This window comes from Gordionus sp. m RMFG-2023, chromosome 3, assembly GCF_954871325.1.
Source record: "Gordionus sp. m RMFG-2023 chromosome 3, tfGorSpeb1-WG-v2, whole genome shotgun sequence".
NCBI lineage: Eukaryota > Metazoa > Nematomorpha > Gordioida > Chordodea > Parachordodidae > Gordionus > Gordionus sp. m RMFG-2023.
The window spans coordinates 40,490,002-40,509,725 of NC_088777.1; the positions used below are offsets into that span (position 1 = coordinate 40,490,002).

The 19,724-nt window shown below is 25.0% G+C and overlaps 1 protein-coding gene across 3 annotated transcripts in view; it reads left to right on the forward strand.

Annotated features, from left to right (window-relative positions):
* The first annotated feature begins 3,101 nt into the window (after positions 1-3,101).
* LOC135925920 (vinculin-like) overlaps positions 3,102-19,724 on the forward strand; it is a 31,104-nt gene continuing 14,481 nt past the window's right edge. For all 3 annotated transcript variants that reach the window (XM_065461500.1, XM_065461502.1, XM_065461501.1), the window contains exons 1-3: positions 3,102-3,237; positions 12,470-12,577; positions 19,126-19,297. In XM_065461500.1, coding sequence (XP_065317572.1) covers positions 3,181-3,237; positions 12,470-12,577; positions 19,126-19,297 — 337 coding nt within the window. In that variant the 5' untranslated portion in view covers positions 3,102-3,180. The remainder of the gene's footprint in view (positions 3,238-12,469; positions 12,578-19,125; positions 19,298-19,724) is intronic.

A 19,724-nucleotide genomic window follows, 5' to 3' on the forward strand; every position in this document is an offset into this window, starting at 1 on the left:
TTTAAAATTTGTAAAACAAGTAATTTAATTTATAAAAATGAAAAATAAAATACACTTTTTAGGAAATTTATTGGTAACAAAGATGACATAATGAAGTTTGCTCCATAATATAAATAAATCTAAATTTATTCATGATCAATAAAATATTGATTATTTAATGGCTGACCATCTTACTTTTTTAAAATATATTTCATTAATATTTTAATAAAAGTCAAATTTATCTTATTTTTTTTAAACTCCATTGGATTTCGGCCAGGGTCGGCCCGCGGCCTGGTGTAATTTTTTTTATAGATCAAGGCTCATAGTCTATTACGGCCCTCTGTCCAAATGTCTAAAAAGGTTTATAGGGAAGAAATAGCAAAATATTTATTTTAAAGTTATGTATTAAATTTAAATATATATAACCTTAACAATTTTATGATGTTTATCTATTTTATTCTATTTAAAAATAAGATAATTAGGCCTAATACAAATTATTTGATTGGTGTTTTATGAATACGAATATCATAGCTCAGTTATTCTATTCGAATATGAATAATGAAAAAAAATATTTGACGAATAATAGGCTTATTATTTTTCAATCGAATTATTTGAGATTATTTATACTATTCTAAATTATTTGTAAATATTCTTATTCAAAATTTTTTATAAATACTTTATTTTCTCATTTGTATACACAAGTAAATTTTTAAATATCTTTTCCTACTAAATGAATATTTGATATTCTGTTTTATTTCCTTTGCATATTTTTCAATAGTTAAAACATTAAATTAAATAATCATAATTTAATTAATTTTTTAAAAATTTACATGTATATTGCATATTACACCACTACATGAATGGGAAAAACTCCTCTAATATTATCACCAAAAAAAATTAAAAAGTACAAATTTGATCATATAATTTTAATTCAATATTATTTTTTCATAATGTGATTATTGAACACTATCTTCAAATAAATTTGAGTATATTAAAAGGATTTAGATAATTATTATAATTAGAAGATATAACATAATTCCTAGAATAAATATTTTTATAAACAATTTTGGGTAAGTTTTAACCAAGTTTTGTTTGGATTACGTTATAAAATAATTTAGTTTCGTTTCGCTTGTTATTTTATGTAGATTTTGTACGCTGATGACAATTATTTTCAATAGAGTCTTTAAAGTGTCATTTTAAAACATCACATTTCTATTTTTTAAACTTAAAATATAAATTTCGAATCGAATAATCATTCTATTATTCATGCGAACAATGAATTATTCGATTCGTACAAATACTAGTGAAGGTCACGGTCCGGACTAGACCGATACCCTCGGACCGGACCACGGTCCTTAAGAAAAAGATCGATCCTGACCGTGGTAACACATTTTTTCAACCTAATTTAATTTGTTTTATCATTTTATTAAATATAAGACTATTATATAAACAATAAAATTTATCCAATGGTATTGAAGAAAGTCATTTTGTGCTTGTGGAGGGCATATTAAAATTAAGAGTAGATTGTGTTTTTGAGATATTTTCATTTTCATCATTAGTATATATTTTATGTTTTATCAGATGTCTGCTTAAGGTACCTAATTATTTTATTATGAATAAGGTTAAGTTATTTTGACAATGAATTATTCAGACAGTTTCTTAAGAAAAAATAGAACTATATAAATAATAACTAAAATATTTTAATAATACTGCTTATTTTAATTAATTTATTGCTTAAAAAATTATAAACAATTTATTACTTGTTGCTGACGATACATTAAATTTGGTACTGCAGTGAACACATACTCTATGTTTTTTATTGGGACTATAAGTAAAATGTTTCTTGGACAAACTTATGGTTTTCATATTGTAAATAAAAATTAACAAAATCTAAAATAACTCATCTAGAAAAATATAAAATATACAAAAAAATTATATTAATTGAATAGTAAAGCAAACTTAAATAGGTCTGGACCATAAAAAATAAAAAGACCGGTCCAAACCACGGTCCTCAAAAAAGATTGTCCCGGTCTAAGACCGATAGGACTAGACCGTTGACCTTCACTAACAAATACTAATTGCACAATTATTGAATTCTTTTTTTTATAGGCCTAGTTCGGAACGCAAGTTAGATATATATTATCACATTACTGTAAATTTAATCTGAAGCAAAATTTTGAAAGCAATCTAGAGCCATAAATCAAATGCTTTTTTATGTGTGAAGTCCTGCAACTGGACTACATATTTGTTTTTTAAATAGTTTTTACAAAAAGTAAAATAAAAAAAAATACATATATTGGATCAAAAAATAAATTTGTTTTGTATATAAATGTCTAATAAAATAATAGTTATAATTAGTGTTGTTAAACGTCTCTTTTTGAGCCGATTTTTAAAAACGACACTCAATATTTTAGCCAGAAAAATATTGCCTAAGACATGAGATTTCGCCAATAAATGTTAAAACCTTTATTCCTTCTACAAGCAAAATCTTCAGGCTTTCGTAATATTATTCTGGATGAAATATTGAGTCAGCTGTTTTTAAAAAACCGCTCAAAACGCCGTTTAACAACATTAGTTATATATAATAATTTGATCATAGGGGAAAAAACCCGCTCTAGGTCAGGCCAGGCCAATTATTACTTGATAAATTAAATCGAAAATTACCATTCGATACGATAACGGATACAATATTACGATGCTCTAACAACACTGAGAATCTCCAAGAAACACATACTCATAAAAATAAAAAAATTATTTTTAATTCATTTTAATATATGCTTATTTGTTTTTTAATATATATTTTTAATTATAATTTGTAAAAGAAAATTTTGTAAAAGAAAAATTTGTTTTTAAAGTTATTATTTAAAGTATTATATATTTTTAAAGTTATTATTTAGTTGTTTTTTATTTAATTTTAAGAAGATAATAGTAGAAAATATAAAGAACATCGTTTTACCTAATTAATTAATAGAATCTAATACCAAAAGTTATATTTATATTTTTGATATCAACATATTTATTATTATAATTTCATTTGGGTTTTAGAAAAATGCTATAAATTTATTAAAGTAAAACGAAGAAGTATATCGCTACATTTTAGTGGATAATAATTGAAATGCAACCTCGCCTTTTAATTTTTTTAAAATTTCTTTTTTTGCAAAATTTGTTCATCATGTTTATCAATTATAACAATTTTTTATAATGCCATCTTTTCACACCAAAACTATAGAAAATATTTTAGGGCCTGTTGCTGATCAGGTTAGTTTAATTTTTATAAATATCCATATCTACAAAATTTCGTATATTTTATTTTGTTAATTTCATTATACAATCCATATAGACTAGAGATTCACGATCCACCTGACTCTTTAATTTTTTAGAATGTCTTATTTTATGCATTTTACTGACCTTATTAATTGCCTTTTCTATCTTAATTTATAATAGTAAAATTTAATTGTGAATTTATTGTAAAATCTTAATATAACCATAAATATCTACAAACAATATCAATATAAATATAAACATAATATATTTAAAATGGTATATCAAGAATTTATTTAAATAGTATATGCTTACAACATTGAAAGCACTCAAAATGTATTCTAGTAAAGTGTTTATATGTTAATTTGGAAATGCATTGTTGTACTCCAATTACAAGATAGAGGCTTGTGATTTAATCCAATTTTTTATGTTAACTAATAAGTTATATCTTTACCAAAGTTTCCATTGGTAAAAAATTAATTTTTTAATATATCAATTTGGTCTACAAAATGTTTTTCAATATAACAATGAAACTTAATATTTTTTTTTATAACAGTGTTTATTATTATATATTAAGTGATTAATGTCAACGAATTTGCCAATCCTTAATAGAACGTTCCCAATTTGATTTCAAAATATAATTAATAAGTATCTTTATTTCTCAAAACAAAAGTTTTTGGTAAAAAAATAATTTGAGAAACTGTTAAAAATTTGGGAAACTTTTAAATATAAAATTATTTACATAAATTTTTTTTTTTTAATTTTTATCAGCCACTAATAAAAAATTTGATTTCAATAAAATTAAATTAAATATTTCATAAAATTCTTCATTTAAACCTAAATATATTTCATAAAATTCTCTATTTAAGCTTAAATATATTAAAAAAATTTATTAAATATAAAATTGAAATTACATATATTTATATTATCTTCAATTATTTATTACTAATAAATTACCCTCTCAAAAATTATATTTTCCACCTTGATTAAATTTTACATTATATAGTAAGAATATCTAAAAATAGTTGCATCATTTTTTTTTAAACTGGCTTTAAAATTTTTTTTATATGTCATTGAAGGAGTTCAAGGCATAACATAGAATAAATATAATCTTGAATGATTAATTTTAAACCATTTGAGATGTTTGGTAGAGGTTCCTTTCCTTTTAGGAAAAAATTATAATTAAAAAAATCAGAGTTGTTAAGAAGTGGAGCTATAGGAGCGGCTCTCCTGGAACACCCCTCCTTTTAAAACCCAGGAGCGGGAGATAGCTCCTTTTAGATTTGGAGTGAAGGAGCACTGCTCCACTACTCTTTTAAATTTAATATTAAATTATTTTTAAAATATTAATAAATCTATTTATTTGTTAATTAAAATTTAATAAAAATGAAATTTTATTTTATTTAATTATTTGCAATATTAAATGTTAAACTGAGTTTTATATTGGTTTTTCATCTAATCAGTTAAAATATAAGTTCCTTCCAAAAGTGTCAATCTTTATGGAATAAACAAATTATGTCTACTAATATGGCAGATAATATTGTCAAAAAATTGGTTAGGTATCTGATATGCCCAAATTCCTTTAGATGGAATTGATATTATGAATCTATGATTTTGTTAGATAAAATATTAAATTAACAAAAAGACCTTGATGAGTTTTATGTGATAACTATGGGCTTAAACGTTATAACTCTCAAGAACGTAAATTTATTAAAGAGTATATCCAAGTAGACATTAAATCTTATTGAAATAAATAAATGTTAGCTTAACCTTTGGCAAAAGCTTTAAAAATCCTTGAAGGGGAGCTTCATATGGATATAGGTTTTTTAACTCCAAACATTTCTAAACTTACTTCAAAAATAAATGACTTAGCAGATTTAGAGTTTGCCAACAAAGTTTATGATAAAAAATAAATTATCTATTTAGATAACTTTATTATAGATTTTCAATTGTTTATAATGATGAAACTGCATTTAAATAAAATTGGTAATGGATAAAAAATGCACTAAATATGGAACTATAATACAAATTAATTAATTTTAAAAGTTCCTGATGCAATAATAGCTACAAGTTCACAGGAATCCTGTAATGATTTGCAAGATTTTTTGGATTCTATGAAATTGATCAAAGATAATATATTGGACAAATATTTTTAAATAATGATATCAACCTAAATTAAAAAATATTTTTATAAAATACGATACCCCGCTTCCCTCTATTGCTCCTGTTAAGCGCCTGTTTTACATTACTAAACAGGCTTTAGGGGAAAGGCGTGGATGTTTGTTAGATTCAAATTTAGAAAATTTTTTACATTTAAGAGCTAATAAAAGTTTATAAATATTTTGATATATCATTTAATATAAATAAAACTTTTTTGATAAAAAAAATATGATTTTATTTCGTGTACCTTCTAAAAAAATGAAAATAAAAGGAGCGGCTATGGAGTGACACTCCATTACTAGGAGCGGGAGCTAGCTCCTTTTAGAAATTTGGAAGCAGGAGCTAGCTCCTTTCGAGAAGGTAGGGGCAGGAGCGAGAATTGGCTACTTTTAAAAAGGAGCATTAACAACTCAAAAAAATAATAAATCACAAATCAATATAAATCTTTTTTAAAAAGTTTATTTTATAGGAAGCTGTATAATCGATCAAAATCAGTTGTAGTTTTACTCTATCAAACCATTTGCTAAACAACTACCAAATTTTAACAAAATGTAATAACACCTATTTTTCAATATAAACTAACAAAATCACGTAGTGGAGTCTGATCTACCATATATCCTACCCCCAAATACGAAACCACCAAGTTGGCTTCAGAAAAAAACATGACCCTTGCTAGATTCGAACCCAGTTCTATTAGATTCGTGATCAACGCACTCATCAACTAGGCAGACAATATACGAAAACATCAGTTTTTTATATATATAATAAATAAATGATGGGTTTAAATATTTTATGAGAAAATTATAAATGGACAACCCGTTTACAGGGTGTGCCATTAGCCTTATATGCCATGCTTCATTCATAAATCATTTGTCCAGTTCTAGTGATAATAAATAATGTAATGTGCCTTCAATAAATCAATGATTTGTTTTCATAATTAAATAATGTGACTTATCTTGTTAGTTAGTTGTCATTAAAATGAATGCCACGAAGGAGTTTAGTTTTTTTTAAATATTTTTACTTGCATTAATATTTTTTGTAAAACATTTCCATATGTATGTAACAACTTTCAAATAAAAATTTTTATCAATATTTTTACAAGTTACGCAATTTTATAAGAAAAATGTTATAAATGTATGGAAATGTGTCAAATAAAGCATAGTATTACTGTATTGTATATATTACATTGCATACCTTTATTTATCCATTTTTATAATGTAATTCTACAATAAATTTCATTTTCAATTGTTATATAATTTAATGCACATCTCTATTTTATTTTTGTGATAATAAACTCATTCATATCAGCTTTTTATAAACGAATTTCAAAATCAAAGCATATGTTCGTTTTTCTTCATGGAATTGTTTCATTTATTTTCTTTTACTTTTGGGGAGGAAAAGAATATTTTATTTTAATTGGTTGCAATTTTTTTATTTATTTAAAAGCGAGTTAAGACATCGATACGATAGGAATGTAAAATTTCTTCTGTTCTGATTAATGAAGAATCTAATTAGTAAGTAACTACTATCATCGACTGTGTATGTGTTCTATCCACCTTGTATTTTTTTCTATAAATCAATTCTTTAGTATTAATTCTTCCATAAGATTAAATTATAATTTAGAATAATCCTTTATTTGCATAATTATATTGTGATCTCCAATATTTAAATCACAAAAATATCAGCAGACGTAATGAAACTAAAACAATTTAAGTATAATTTTGTCTCTTTTTTTGTTATTGAGCTAGAACTACAAAAATACGAAATCTAATAATTTCTTAATCGCATACTTATACTTATTAATAATAGTTATTCGATACGAAAAATTAAATTTTTCAAATATATAAAATATAGTTATAATTTAAAAAATAAAAATTTCCACGAGGGACATGCCGAACTACTTACAATTTTATAAATATTTACGAATTAAATAAATGAAAAATAATTATTATTAGTCGAATCATTTTATCTATATTCGATTCGAATTTTATAAATCGTATATTTATAACGTCGAATAATTCATTTTAGGAACATTATATACCCGCATAATTTAAGGGAAAAATAGCCATTGTAAAATAGAAATTGGCCCAAACCGGCCTGCCAATATTTTTTTAATCGGCAATATATTTTGCAAATGTCGCTCGCTTAGACCTAAAAATTATATTTTGAGCTTGGCCAGATAGGCCTTTGCAGATTTCTATTTAAACTAAATTCGAAAATCCGGTCATAATTTATATTGCCGTTATGTTAAAAAATATCATATAATAATGTAAGCTTTAGTGAAGTTTTGGATATTATGAATTTTTTTTTCTCATTTTAAACAGCCTATTTCATATTTTGTAAATAGTTCACTTTAATAATATAATTTTTTTCTTCAATGTTTATGATTATTTTTAAAAAATATGCCTCACGAGTTTGCAATCATATAACAGAGCAACGCTGCTTCCCTTAATTTGCAACGTTGTCTTGTCAATAAATAAATATTTTTTATTCGAAATTATAAGGTAAAGAGAAATTTTATATCAGTGAAAGCTTAAGTGCAAATTCTTTATGTTGCCATATGAAAGGCTAATAAGATTATTTTATTACTATCACCATTCACCAATCTCAGCTATTCGTGATAGTTGAAAATAAATATTTTATTATTATAAAAAAGCATAAATTTTTAATATATCTTTCGAGGATTTTTTTTTGAAAGTTTATCTAATGCCCTTCTATCTATCTCTTAAATGTTATATTAAAATGGATGAATTTTAAGTAGTTATAATTAGTTTCATATTATACTTTGTTTAACATAATATCGTAATAAATCATTAAAATAATAAATTAAATTAAACTTAAACAACTTAAACTTATAATCTTTTTAAAAAAAGTTAGAATAATGATGATTTGAAAAAAAAATTTATTTTTTCAAGTTCCGATAGAGCGTCATACAATATTAAAATAATAATTAGGAATTAAGTTCACATAACGAATATCGGTTTCGGTTCTGGTAATATGGATAGTTCGGGTATTAGGTTAGGTTTGAAATTGAACCTTTAAAAACCAATTAAAATCTTTTGTCATATAAACTGTTAGACAATAGAGATACACCCATTTGTTAAAAAATTTTTACCACTTAAATAGCAACTAACTTTTATTTTTTTTTGCAGATAAAAGCGCCAATTTATAAATTATATAGTGTTGTTAAACGGCTCGTTTTGAGTCGATTTTCAAATACGGCTAACTCAATATCAGGAATGTGAACCCTTCGACAAAAAAAGGGTCCTGGTCCGGGTACAGGAATAAAATTTGAAAAGACCCGGTTCAGGGATAGGGAACATAAAAATAATGACTCAAAATAAGATTTTTTTTCATTCATTTATTATTATACTTCATACATATTTATAATTTACAAATGAAAAAATGAAATAATTTATATTTTAAATGTTTTATTCAATTGCACAATCATAATATCTTTTAAAATATCATCCTTGAGATTTCCACGTAAATTAGACAATATATATTTTACGGATGAAAATTCACGTATACCCTTACCTAAAATAGATAGTTATCTTTATAATTATTGTACCTGCGATGCCGGTATAGCCATGAAGATTCTAGATAAGATATATAATTCTGGATATATTGAAGAATTTTTTTCCCAGAATCTTAAAATATTTATATCCATATTTATTCTCTTAACTTCTGAGAACTTTACTAATAAAGATGCAATAGGCATTTTTTGATCCTCCTTTCTATCTGATGATAATTTGATTTTTTTTTCTCTATCTAAAAGTAAATCAAGATCATCAATGTTGCTATCATTATTATTATTATCACTACAACCAATAGGTATTGTCGTAGCCTCCAATATATTGTAAATAATGGAGTTTTGCTTATGCCATAAATCCTTAAGATGATTTATGGCCATTTGTTTTTGCTCAATACAATACTCAATAAAACTTGATATCGAGGGTCTAAATATATAGCGTATATAACACTATTTTGCTAATATTGTTGCTCTCGAATTTTTATGTTTTCTAATATTTCGTATAAAAAGGACTGTAAATTTTTCTAAATCTAATCGGCGTCTAATCCATATTAAATCAAATAAACATAATTGTTCTGATTGTAATCTTAATATTGTTATTTTTAAAGGAACTATTACACTAGGTCCTTTATTTGGCAACAATCATCTTCCGACAAAATGACTTCACATGCTCTTATAATAAAATCATTACAGAAATCTTTCAAACTTAATAATCGTTCTAGCATCATACAAATTGAGGATGAACGTGTTATACATTATCATTTAAATTAAAATAATATTACACAATTCACTTTAAAAATAATCAACGTATTTCTATAACATAAATTTACATAATAAAATATTATTACCTACACTAATGATATCAATCTCTAAATAAAATGGAAGTCCAGGAAGAAAATAAGAAAAACGTGTAGATAAAATAAATGATTCCACAAAAAAAGTCAAAAAAATTTTAAAAAATTTATATTATTTTTTAAAAAATTATTTTTATTTTTAAAAATTCTTATGACACCTAGAACCCTTGGACCCTCCACTTTTAAAAAGGGTCCGGATTTGGGTTCAGTCAAAATACAAGGGTTCAGGAGGGTTCGGGTTCACATCCCAGCTCAATATTTCATCCATAAAAATATTACGTAAGCCTGAAGATTTTGTTCATAAAAGGAACAAAGGTCTAGAAATATATTATCAAAATCTCGAGACTTGGGCAATATTTTTCTGGCTAAAATATTAAGTTAGCCATTTTTAAAAATTGGCTCAAAGCGAGCCGTTTAGCAATACTAAAATTATATCAAATAAAGCAATTTATTTTCCGCAAAAAAATATTATTACGCCGCAAAAATTAACATATTTTCAAGATTTTTTTTGCAGTCAAATTATATTTAGCAAAGGAGAAATAATAAATTTTATCCTTAAAAAATCCTTCTATTCGCATCAAATAACAATATACTCTAATTTCGAAAAATAACAAAATTGATTGATAATCATCTTTATAACATATAGACAACATTTTTAACGGTTCAGGTTCGGTCTGGGCTCGTTAACTAATATAGGTTTGTTCGGATTGATTTGAATTCTTTGTTTTATATCTGTAAATTTTAAGTTTTCGTAAAATTTCTTAATTCATCAATTTGGTGGGAATCGAATAGGAAGAACATTATATAGATATGCCTTCAACCCTTCATTCATCAGGAGCCTTTAAACCAGTAGCATAGTGGGTTATATCCATAGTAGCTTAGATAGATTCTCCAGATTCGGAATCTCTAATAAGATCTCCAATACAGGTTAATTAGTTCTCCATACTTATGCAGTTTAAAAATTTTTCCAATTGAGTTCCTTCTAAAAAAGTTCATTTAATTAAGCTCTATAATGTGCACACTTAACAAATTTTTAGAACTAAACTTATTTTCATTAAACATAATTATCAATAAAATGGCTATCTTCATACATTTTTAATAATAACAAAGACCAACCATTTTTTTATATATAATTTAAAAAAAAGGTATATTAGTTAGTTTTATCTTCTATATAATGTACTATATTCTAGCATGATATAGGATCTGGCTATTTAAATTTTTTGTTTAAATTTTAAAATGGCAAAATTATTTAGATGCTCAAATTTTTAAAAAGTTTGCCAATATCATTAGATGAAAATAAAAAGTAATAAAAAATAGGAATTTTCATTTGCAAAAACCTTAGTTCCTAAAACAATTCGGGCACCCATTTTCATATATATTATTTTATTTTTTTAAATTTTATACATAAAAATTTAATTTTTGAATTTTATTTCCAAAAACTATCCCAACATGAAGAATGTTTAAATTTGGTATTTTGTCGTAGTGAAATTAGAGTGAGGGTACATTTTATCATATACATTAGTGGGTCATTTTGATATTTTTCTAATTTCTTTTTTTCCCCTAACCACATTAATGGAATATTTTCGCTTAGTTGAATATATTTAAACTAATCATACTAGAAGACCTTATCTTTTTCATTTAACATATTTCTGTGCCCTGATGGTCGCTGGGTAAGTTTAATATCTGATATACCAAAATAAGATTTGCTGTCTTTTGTTATCTTATTATTTTTTTTAAACGGGATTTCTGTGCATGTAATTAGTATACTTTATATATTTTTTTGGATAAATTTATTTTGAATCGGGTTTACTTATTTAATGAAAGATCTAATTTGATATTTCTGGTGCATGAAGCATTTTATTAACAATTATATTATTTTATTCGATTTTATTGCTTAAATAATAATTGACAATTATTAAAGATATTTAATCTAGCCTAAAGAGAGGTCCGGTGTAATTCAGATTCCAAAAAATTATAAAAAGATGAGTCGGTTCTTATATTTGACTCGAGTCTGTTCTTATATTTGACCTGGCTCCGAGGGTCCTGTTTTCAACTTCTGTTAAATGAATGAGCAATGAATTTTTTTTTAAAAAGATTTAAAAATATTAAATAATAAACCCTCTAATTTGAATCATGCAATATTTTGAACGATACAGTTTTTATTATAGCCCGTTCGGTTCCTATAAATTTAAGAATAGGGTTGTTTCCGTTTCTCGTATTTTATCCGGTTCTATTTTGGTTCTGGGTTCCAGACGTTGAGCTAATATTCACTATTCTAATTTTAAATATGAATTCGATAATATGCATTTAAAGGTTTTTTTGATGTTTATCAAGCAAAGACTAAATTTTCATTGGCGAAAAAAAAGCTTTTTCGATTCATATAATGATTTAACCAACAAATATTATCATCATTCATTTTCCTTTCCTAAACCTAATTATTGGTTCGAAATAAAAAAAAAGAAGTAAGCTTATTTAACACATGCTTCTTTTTAAGAAAAATGTGTCAGTGAAACTTCCATAAAATGAACACTCATGGTCAGATAATGGCGAGCATTTTTAATGAGGGTTTGAAGTTTGTAGCTCTAATATTTCATTGTAATTGTAGGTTCACCGCGAACTAAATCTATTTAATTTAAACCCAATATTCTGACCTCAAAAAATAATATTTCTTTTTAATTTTCAGGTTTCTAGGTTGGTAATATTGCACGAAGAAGCAGAGGATGGAAAAGCTATGCCTGATCTTGGCAAACCCATCAAGGCTGTTAGCCGAGCAGTTGACAATTTAGTTCGAGTAATTATAATAATTTAATAAAAAGTTATGCACATATAAAACAAACATTCATCCATTATTTAATAAACTTTATTTTACTTTCTTCACACATATATCATGAAATAACTGAACCTAAATTTTTTATATAATATATTTTGAATATTGTCTCTAGAGACAAATAAATAGAAAAAAATTAAAACTTTTTCCTACGTTTACATGTTGCACATAAAATTAGCCAGAATACATATTTTTTTTCTTTCCTTATTCACATTTTCGCTTATTATAAAAATCGATTTGTCAATTTTGTAGTGATTTTTTATGGTGTTTTTTTTTAAAAAAGAGGATTTAATTTTTATATTGGACAAATATTATGATATCAATTATTACTTTTTTTAAGAATCAATTTTAAAAATGATATTTTACCGTTGAAAATGGAATAATAGTTAATAAATGAGAAAGGAATTTTTTTTTAAATAAGGAAAAGTTGATTTTATTTGTATCAAGAAAAGAGGAAGCTATAATATAAGTTAAGAATGATATATTTATTATATAATTAGGGCTGCATCGATCATCTGATTGGGTCAATATTTTTTTAAACCGATTCGATACCAGAGTTGTTAAACGCTATTTTTAAAAGTAGCGCGCTACCGCTATAGCTATTTGTCAAAATAAATAGCGCGCTACCGCTTTCGCTATTTGTCAAAAAAAGTAGCGCGCTATTAGCTACTTTTTATAAAAAAAATTTTAGAAACAAATGAAACAAATTTTTTTTTATTTTTTTTTGCTTATAATGTAAATGTATAATAAATAATATATAAAAATCAACATTTATAAATATAAAAATATAGTTAGTTTAGATTATAAAAAAATGCAATATAAATAAATATTTATTTTAATTTATTGCATTTTAATATTAATATCATTTCAATATTATCATCCCCAAGCCTAGAGTGACGATCAGAAAGTATAAGTACTAAATAATCTCTCGACACTAGCACTTGAGGGCAAGGAAGCTCTAAAAATATTTAATCAGATCAATTTATAAATATAAATAAGTTTTTACCTTCTGCTATGTGTCCAACTATCTGCCGGTGTACATACATAAGATATATCTAATAACTCTACTATTAGAGCATCTTTCATCACTTTGAAGTTGTCGGCTATTTTATTCATAAGTGTCTGGCGACATAAAACTGTTGTGCCAGGGGATAAAGTTTTAATCATCATAGTAAACGATGGATTATCAACCAAGGACAATGGCTGAACTGTGTCAATAATAAAATCAACAATTACTTTATCAGCCAATTTTTGTGAAATATTGGCATGTTTATTATCAGTTAATTTGGTTCGGATAGTATTTGTCTTTTTGAATGAAGATTCTCTTATACCAAATTTTTTTATATGTTTCTCTATTTCCTTATAGTAATTGGCGTGAACAGTCTAATAAAATAAATAATATTATAATGTAAAAATAATAATTTACCTTTAGGTGTTTCTTCAGGTTATAGCTACTCGATTGATTTGATGATATATTTTTTTTACATTTTAAGCACAGGAATTTGAATCCAGATTTTGTTTTAATATTTATTTTAAAAAATTTTTCAAATCTAGGGAATGGGAAATCGTTATTAGAGCTATTAAATACATTTTCTTCCATTGAATCTTCCATGTCTGAATCACTTTCAAGGATTTGGATATCCATGGGCGATGCCATTTTAGATTATTAACACAGATTGAAAATATAAATTAAAAATTGAAAATATATTTAAATTTCAAAATTAAATAATAAATTATAAAAATTATAATTAATTATGATATTATATTTAAATTTTCATGTTTATACTTACATTCATTATATTTTTTTAAAGTAGCGAAGTAGCGCGCTAAAAAATTAAATAATTTTAAAAAAAGTAGCGGCTATTAGCTATAGCTACCAAAAAAGATAGCGCGCTACTCTGTTCGATACTATATTAAAATTATCAGAATATGCGAAATTTTAGGCCCTGCTGTGATTTTTATTTTTGACCATTCTTATGGTACAAGCCCGGAATTTTTAAAATTTCGTTTTTTAAATAATTTTACTTTAACTTGACCCGGCCTGGATTTTTAAAATTCGGATTTCTGGCCGGGTCTAGATATCTTTGATTTTATTATAGTAGTAGTGTTTTTTTTAAGCAAAGATATAATTAATCAGTTTCTTCATTTTTTATATATTTTTTATTTTTATAAGTTAGTTTAATTTAGGTTAAAAAATTTTAATAATTTATGTAACAACCACTGATGTCAGTTAAGGTTGAAAGTATAGCCTGAAATGATATCAATTTTATATTTTTTGAACAATTAATTAATTTTTTTTTAAATATTAAATAACGAGTTGATTGAGAATTATATAAAATGATGGTTTCTTAAAAAAATACTCGATGACTATTTCTGCCATTGCTGATTGTCAATTGGAATGATGGTCTTTCTTTAGCATTTTAAAAAAATTTGTGGTTCATAATACTCTTCATCCTTCTCACGAGACCTGATGACAAAGCCGGCTTGAAATATTATAAATTTACAAAAAAATGAAACGGGATACAAAGCCTATTCCGATTATTTTTCCCAAAAATCAGATTCCGATTCGAATTTTTATCTTAGAATTAAATTCGCTCCGAAAAATAAACAATAAAAGAAAATATTGAATTGAGAAAGTACGATTTTTTTTAATGGAACCCAAAAAAATATTTATAAAAGAATTAGGAAAAACACAATAGTTTAAAATTTTGGCCCGAGTAAAAATTTTAAAATTAAAGTCCGGCCCCCAAAAAAAGGTCTGTTCATATATTAAAATATGACTCTGATTAAAATGGGGCACATTGGTCAACTGTTCAGTCATAATTTCTTGTATATGCTGAGTGGGTGGTGAAAAATGAATAAAATAGATAGATATTATATAATTTGATGTTTACTAAATTCGCTCATACATTAATTTATATATAATTTAAGAAAAGAAAATTAGTTAATGTCATTCTTAATCTTCTTCATTAAAAATAATGATTTAATATTTCTTTTCAAATCTGGCAAAATTATCATCGATATAAAAAATAAGAATATTTGAGTATCCTTTTCTATAAAAAAAAATCACAACTTTCTTTTTATTCGTTAAGTTCATAGATATTCCTTTTTTTAAAAATAGATTATTTTATAATATATTTTTATGCAATACCAAAAAGTGTACAAAATTATTTTAAGCTAATAAATTTATTAAAATTTTTTAAATAATTTTATAGATATTCCACTGACTTTTAATGAAAAAATTATAAGTTAAGTGTAAAAATTTATAAAATAAATGTTCGATTTGAATAAGAATTTGTTTAAAAGAACGATAAAGATAGGGACATTGACATTTTTTATAAGATGTTCGAATTGAATGATAACAAAATAAAAATATGTTGTTTACAAATAATTGTATTGAGATCTCATAATAAGAGTTTCTACGCGAAAACAACGTTAAACCCAGTGTTAAATATGATAGCGGCGGATATGAGAAAAGTAAATCTTACAAGTATTGTTGCTCAGGACCGTCAAAAATGGGGAAAAAAATAGAGGGAAACCCGGCCAATTTGGGTAAACCTGGAAATCGCCATAAACAGAGAAGAAGGAGAAGAAGAATATACTATGCAATTACATTATAGGCAAAAAATAAAATAATTTATTTCTAAATTTTTTTTATAAAAAGTAGCCAAAGCTACTTTTAAAAAATAGTAGCTATTATCGGGGATTGGAACAAAATAATCCGATTATTTATAAGGTACGAACCTAACTAGCAAAGCGAGACCGGTTAATTAAAACTATGGAAGTGCGGAGTAGGTTACGTGGTCGAAATTTTTTCCCTATTAAACCGTAATAGGTAAACATTAAAAATAACTTTTAAGAGTAATTTATGAAATGTTAAAAAGAAAAAAATAATAAATAATACGATTTCAGGGACACTAGTTTATAAATGATTTTGTATGAATTTAAATCCTTCATATCACAATTGTTTAATTTTTTGATTTATTTAATATTAATTAAGAATATTGTCTTCAACGTATTCATTTTTTTAAAACAAAATTTAAAAATAAAAGCAGTTTAAATTTTAATTAAATCTTAGAATTTAAATTTATATGAATGATAAAATTTTTTTTTTCTCTCTTTCTAATTATTAGATCAAGCATTTTAAACACAATAGTTAAATTTTATATTTTTACTATAATTAATTTTTACACAAAATGTTATTCGATACTTTTAGAGTTTTTGTTGCTTACATTATGTTGTTGGATAATGATAGTTAATTTTTTTTGAGCACCTTTATATCATAAATAATCGATATTTAATTGAAATAAATTTAATAGATTATAATCTATTTTTTCTAATTCTAAATTAATTGATATTTTTTATTTTATTGAATCAATCATTTAAATCATGAAATTTAAAACATTTTGATTTTCCTTATAAAAAAAATATATTGTCACTTATTGAATATTGACATTTTTACACTTAATTTGTTAATTACGCTAATTTGTTATCAAAATTGACACATAATCATTGTATAACATTATATTTTACTATTTAATACATTTTCCCTATTAAATTTTAAAGTTCAATCATATAGGCCGTTTATAAGTATAATTGACGGGCCAGTAATATACGTTGAATACAATGGTAAAATGTTTGAGGAGGGTATTATCGTCCTTGACTTAGGGGGTTGTAGAAGTTCCTTATTCCCAGGCAACCGTATCTTCCAAAATAATTAATCATAATCTTGCCAAAATCTCAATTCTCAATAGGAACGATTGATAAAAAATTTAATAAAATTAATTAGGGGATGTAATTTATAAAACTTATAATTTTGATAGATAACAAAATTATCTCAAAAATATAAAATTTCATAATCTAAAAAATCCTGTAGCGTTTCATGGATTTATTCTAACATCAAAAAGTTATTTTTCTCAATACTTTTTTTTCTCTGTATAACTGATACCGTGTATACACACAAAAAAACATTTTTAAACCCTTGAATTATTTTAGGTCGCATATTTTTTTTTAGACAAAATCATTGTTAAAAATTTATTTTCCATGAATAACTAAAATTAATATGCAGGAAATTTTCTTATAAAGTATTGCATGAATAATTTCAACAGAAAATAATTATTATTAAGGAGGGTTGATGTTTGCAAACGTTTGAGAGATTCTCCCTCATATTTTTTGCCTGCTGCATGCCCTCATATATTTAAGCAATACTGCGTGAAATGCCAGACTTATCTTGGCATATTTCACATGTACTGGGTTGATTTTCTTTGAAATAACGAATGTTCTTTTACATAAATCGCTTATGTCAGCTACCTAAGGTAATCTATTTCAAGCTTTTGATTTAGCGAATCAGTATCCTAAAATCGTTTAATAGTTCATTGAACAGTTTCGAAGATTTCATCATGCTGAATTCGCCAAAGTTTTTCTTCTCGCAAATTTTTATTATAATAAAGATTATATTTTGGTGGCATTACTTTGCCTAAAATGCTCATTATAAATCATCTATTTTGTACAAAAATTATGGGGAGTAAAATATCATATTTCTTAGCCAATATTTTCGGCCTAACGATCTATAATATTAATTTTAGTTAGATCTATTGAGTCTTTTATTTTAACGAGTATTTAAAAACTTCAATTTTTGAACCATCTGTATATATATCAAACCCTGCAAATTTTAATTTTAAGGATTGAGCTAGGCCAAATTTGATTTATTTTTAGCCCAATTATTTATATTTTAAGCTCGACCCTGCCTAAAATATAATGGGAAAATTAAAGTTAACTAAATAAATCACACTAATTGCTTTTTCCTGTTCTAATTATTAAGTTCTACGAAATGATCATTTTATTAAAATAAATCAATATTTTTTTAACCCAAGCCCGACGCGTTAAATTTTTTTAAGTCTGAGCGACTTCTAGCTTTAGACTGTATTTATTATACGACATCCTTCCTTTACATTATGATAAAATTTGCAATGTCATAGGTAACATTCATCCATAATAGGTTTAAAAAATAATTACTAGAAAAGACCTTTTAATATGATCGCAGAAAAAAGTTTTAACTACCTTATATATCAGCCTAGGTGGTAAGGTTTCTGGGAACAATCGAGCATTTGAGTTACAAGACGATAGCAAATTTTAAGCCTATTGTCAAATTATTAAACCTTGACATGGCCCCAATACATCTTATCATCCACCGGCGCATTTAAAAAAAAATCGCATCGGCCGATAAATAAAATGAAACCCGATCCATCTATCATGACGCGTTTTCCGTTCTTTAAAAAACACAAAGACGGACGAATACTTTAAACTATCACTAGTGCACTCTAATTTTAAAGTTTAATTAAGCTTTAATCGGATCTTTACAGGTTATCTTTCATTTATAATTAAGTATAAATTTTGGCATAAATGATCCCTTTATGAAAAGGCAGATTTTAAAAAAATAGCTTATGATATTTCTTCTATTTTTGGCAGCAGGGCCAATTGTATTTAACAAATTAATTTTTAATCACTAAAAGGTTGGCAAGGATACCTACCATAATAGCGAAGACAAAGTATTGAAACAAGATATGCCCATAGCATTACACCGGGTCGAAGAAGCGTCCAAATTTTTAGAACAAGCCTCCGAATTACTCGTCGATGACCCTTTTTCATTATCCGCTCGCAAAAAATTGATCGATGGAGCAAGGGGTCATTACCCCACAATTATATTAACACCTTATACAATTGAACATGATAGATTTTGATTATATTGATTTTAAAATGATTGAAAAAAATAGTGTTATTTGACGAATCAGAAGTTTTGTTATTAAATTTTAGTTTAAAATGAAGAAAATAGTTATAACTTATAAACATTGAAAACTCGAAAAATTTAGGTTTCGTTAGAAAGACCATGCTATCTAATTTTGCCATCTTTTCCTAACTATTTCCCTTTATTTATTTTTTTTGTCAATTCTAAATGGATTTTTACAATATATTTTATTTTTGCATATATACTACATAATATCGTTTTTTGCGTGTTTTTTTTAAATGTATAAACCTATGTCCTAGTAAACAAAATTGCACAATTTTATTCGCATTAAATTTTTTTAAGCGAAAATAGGTTTGTTGCGAAATA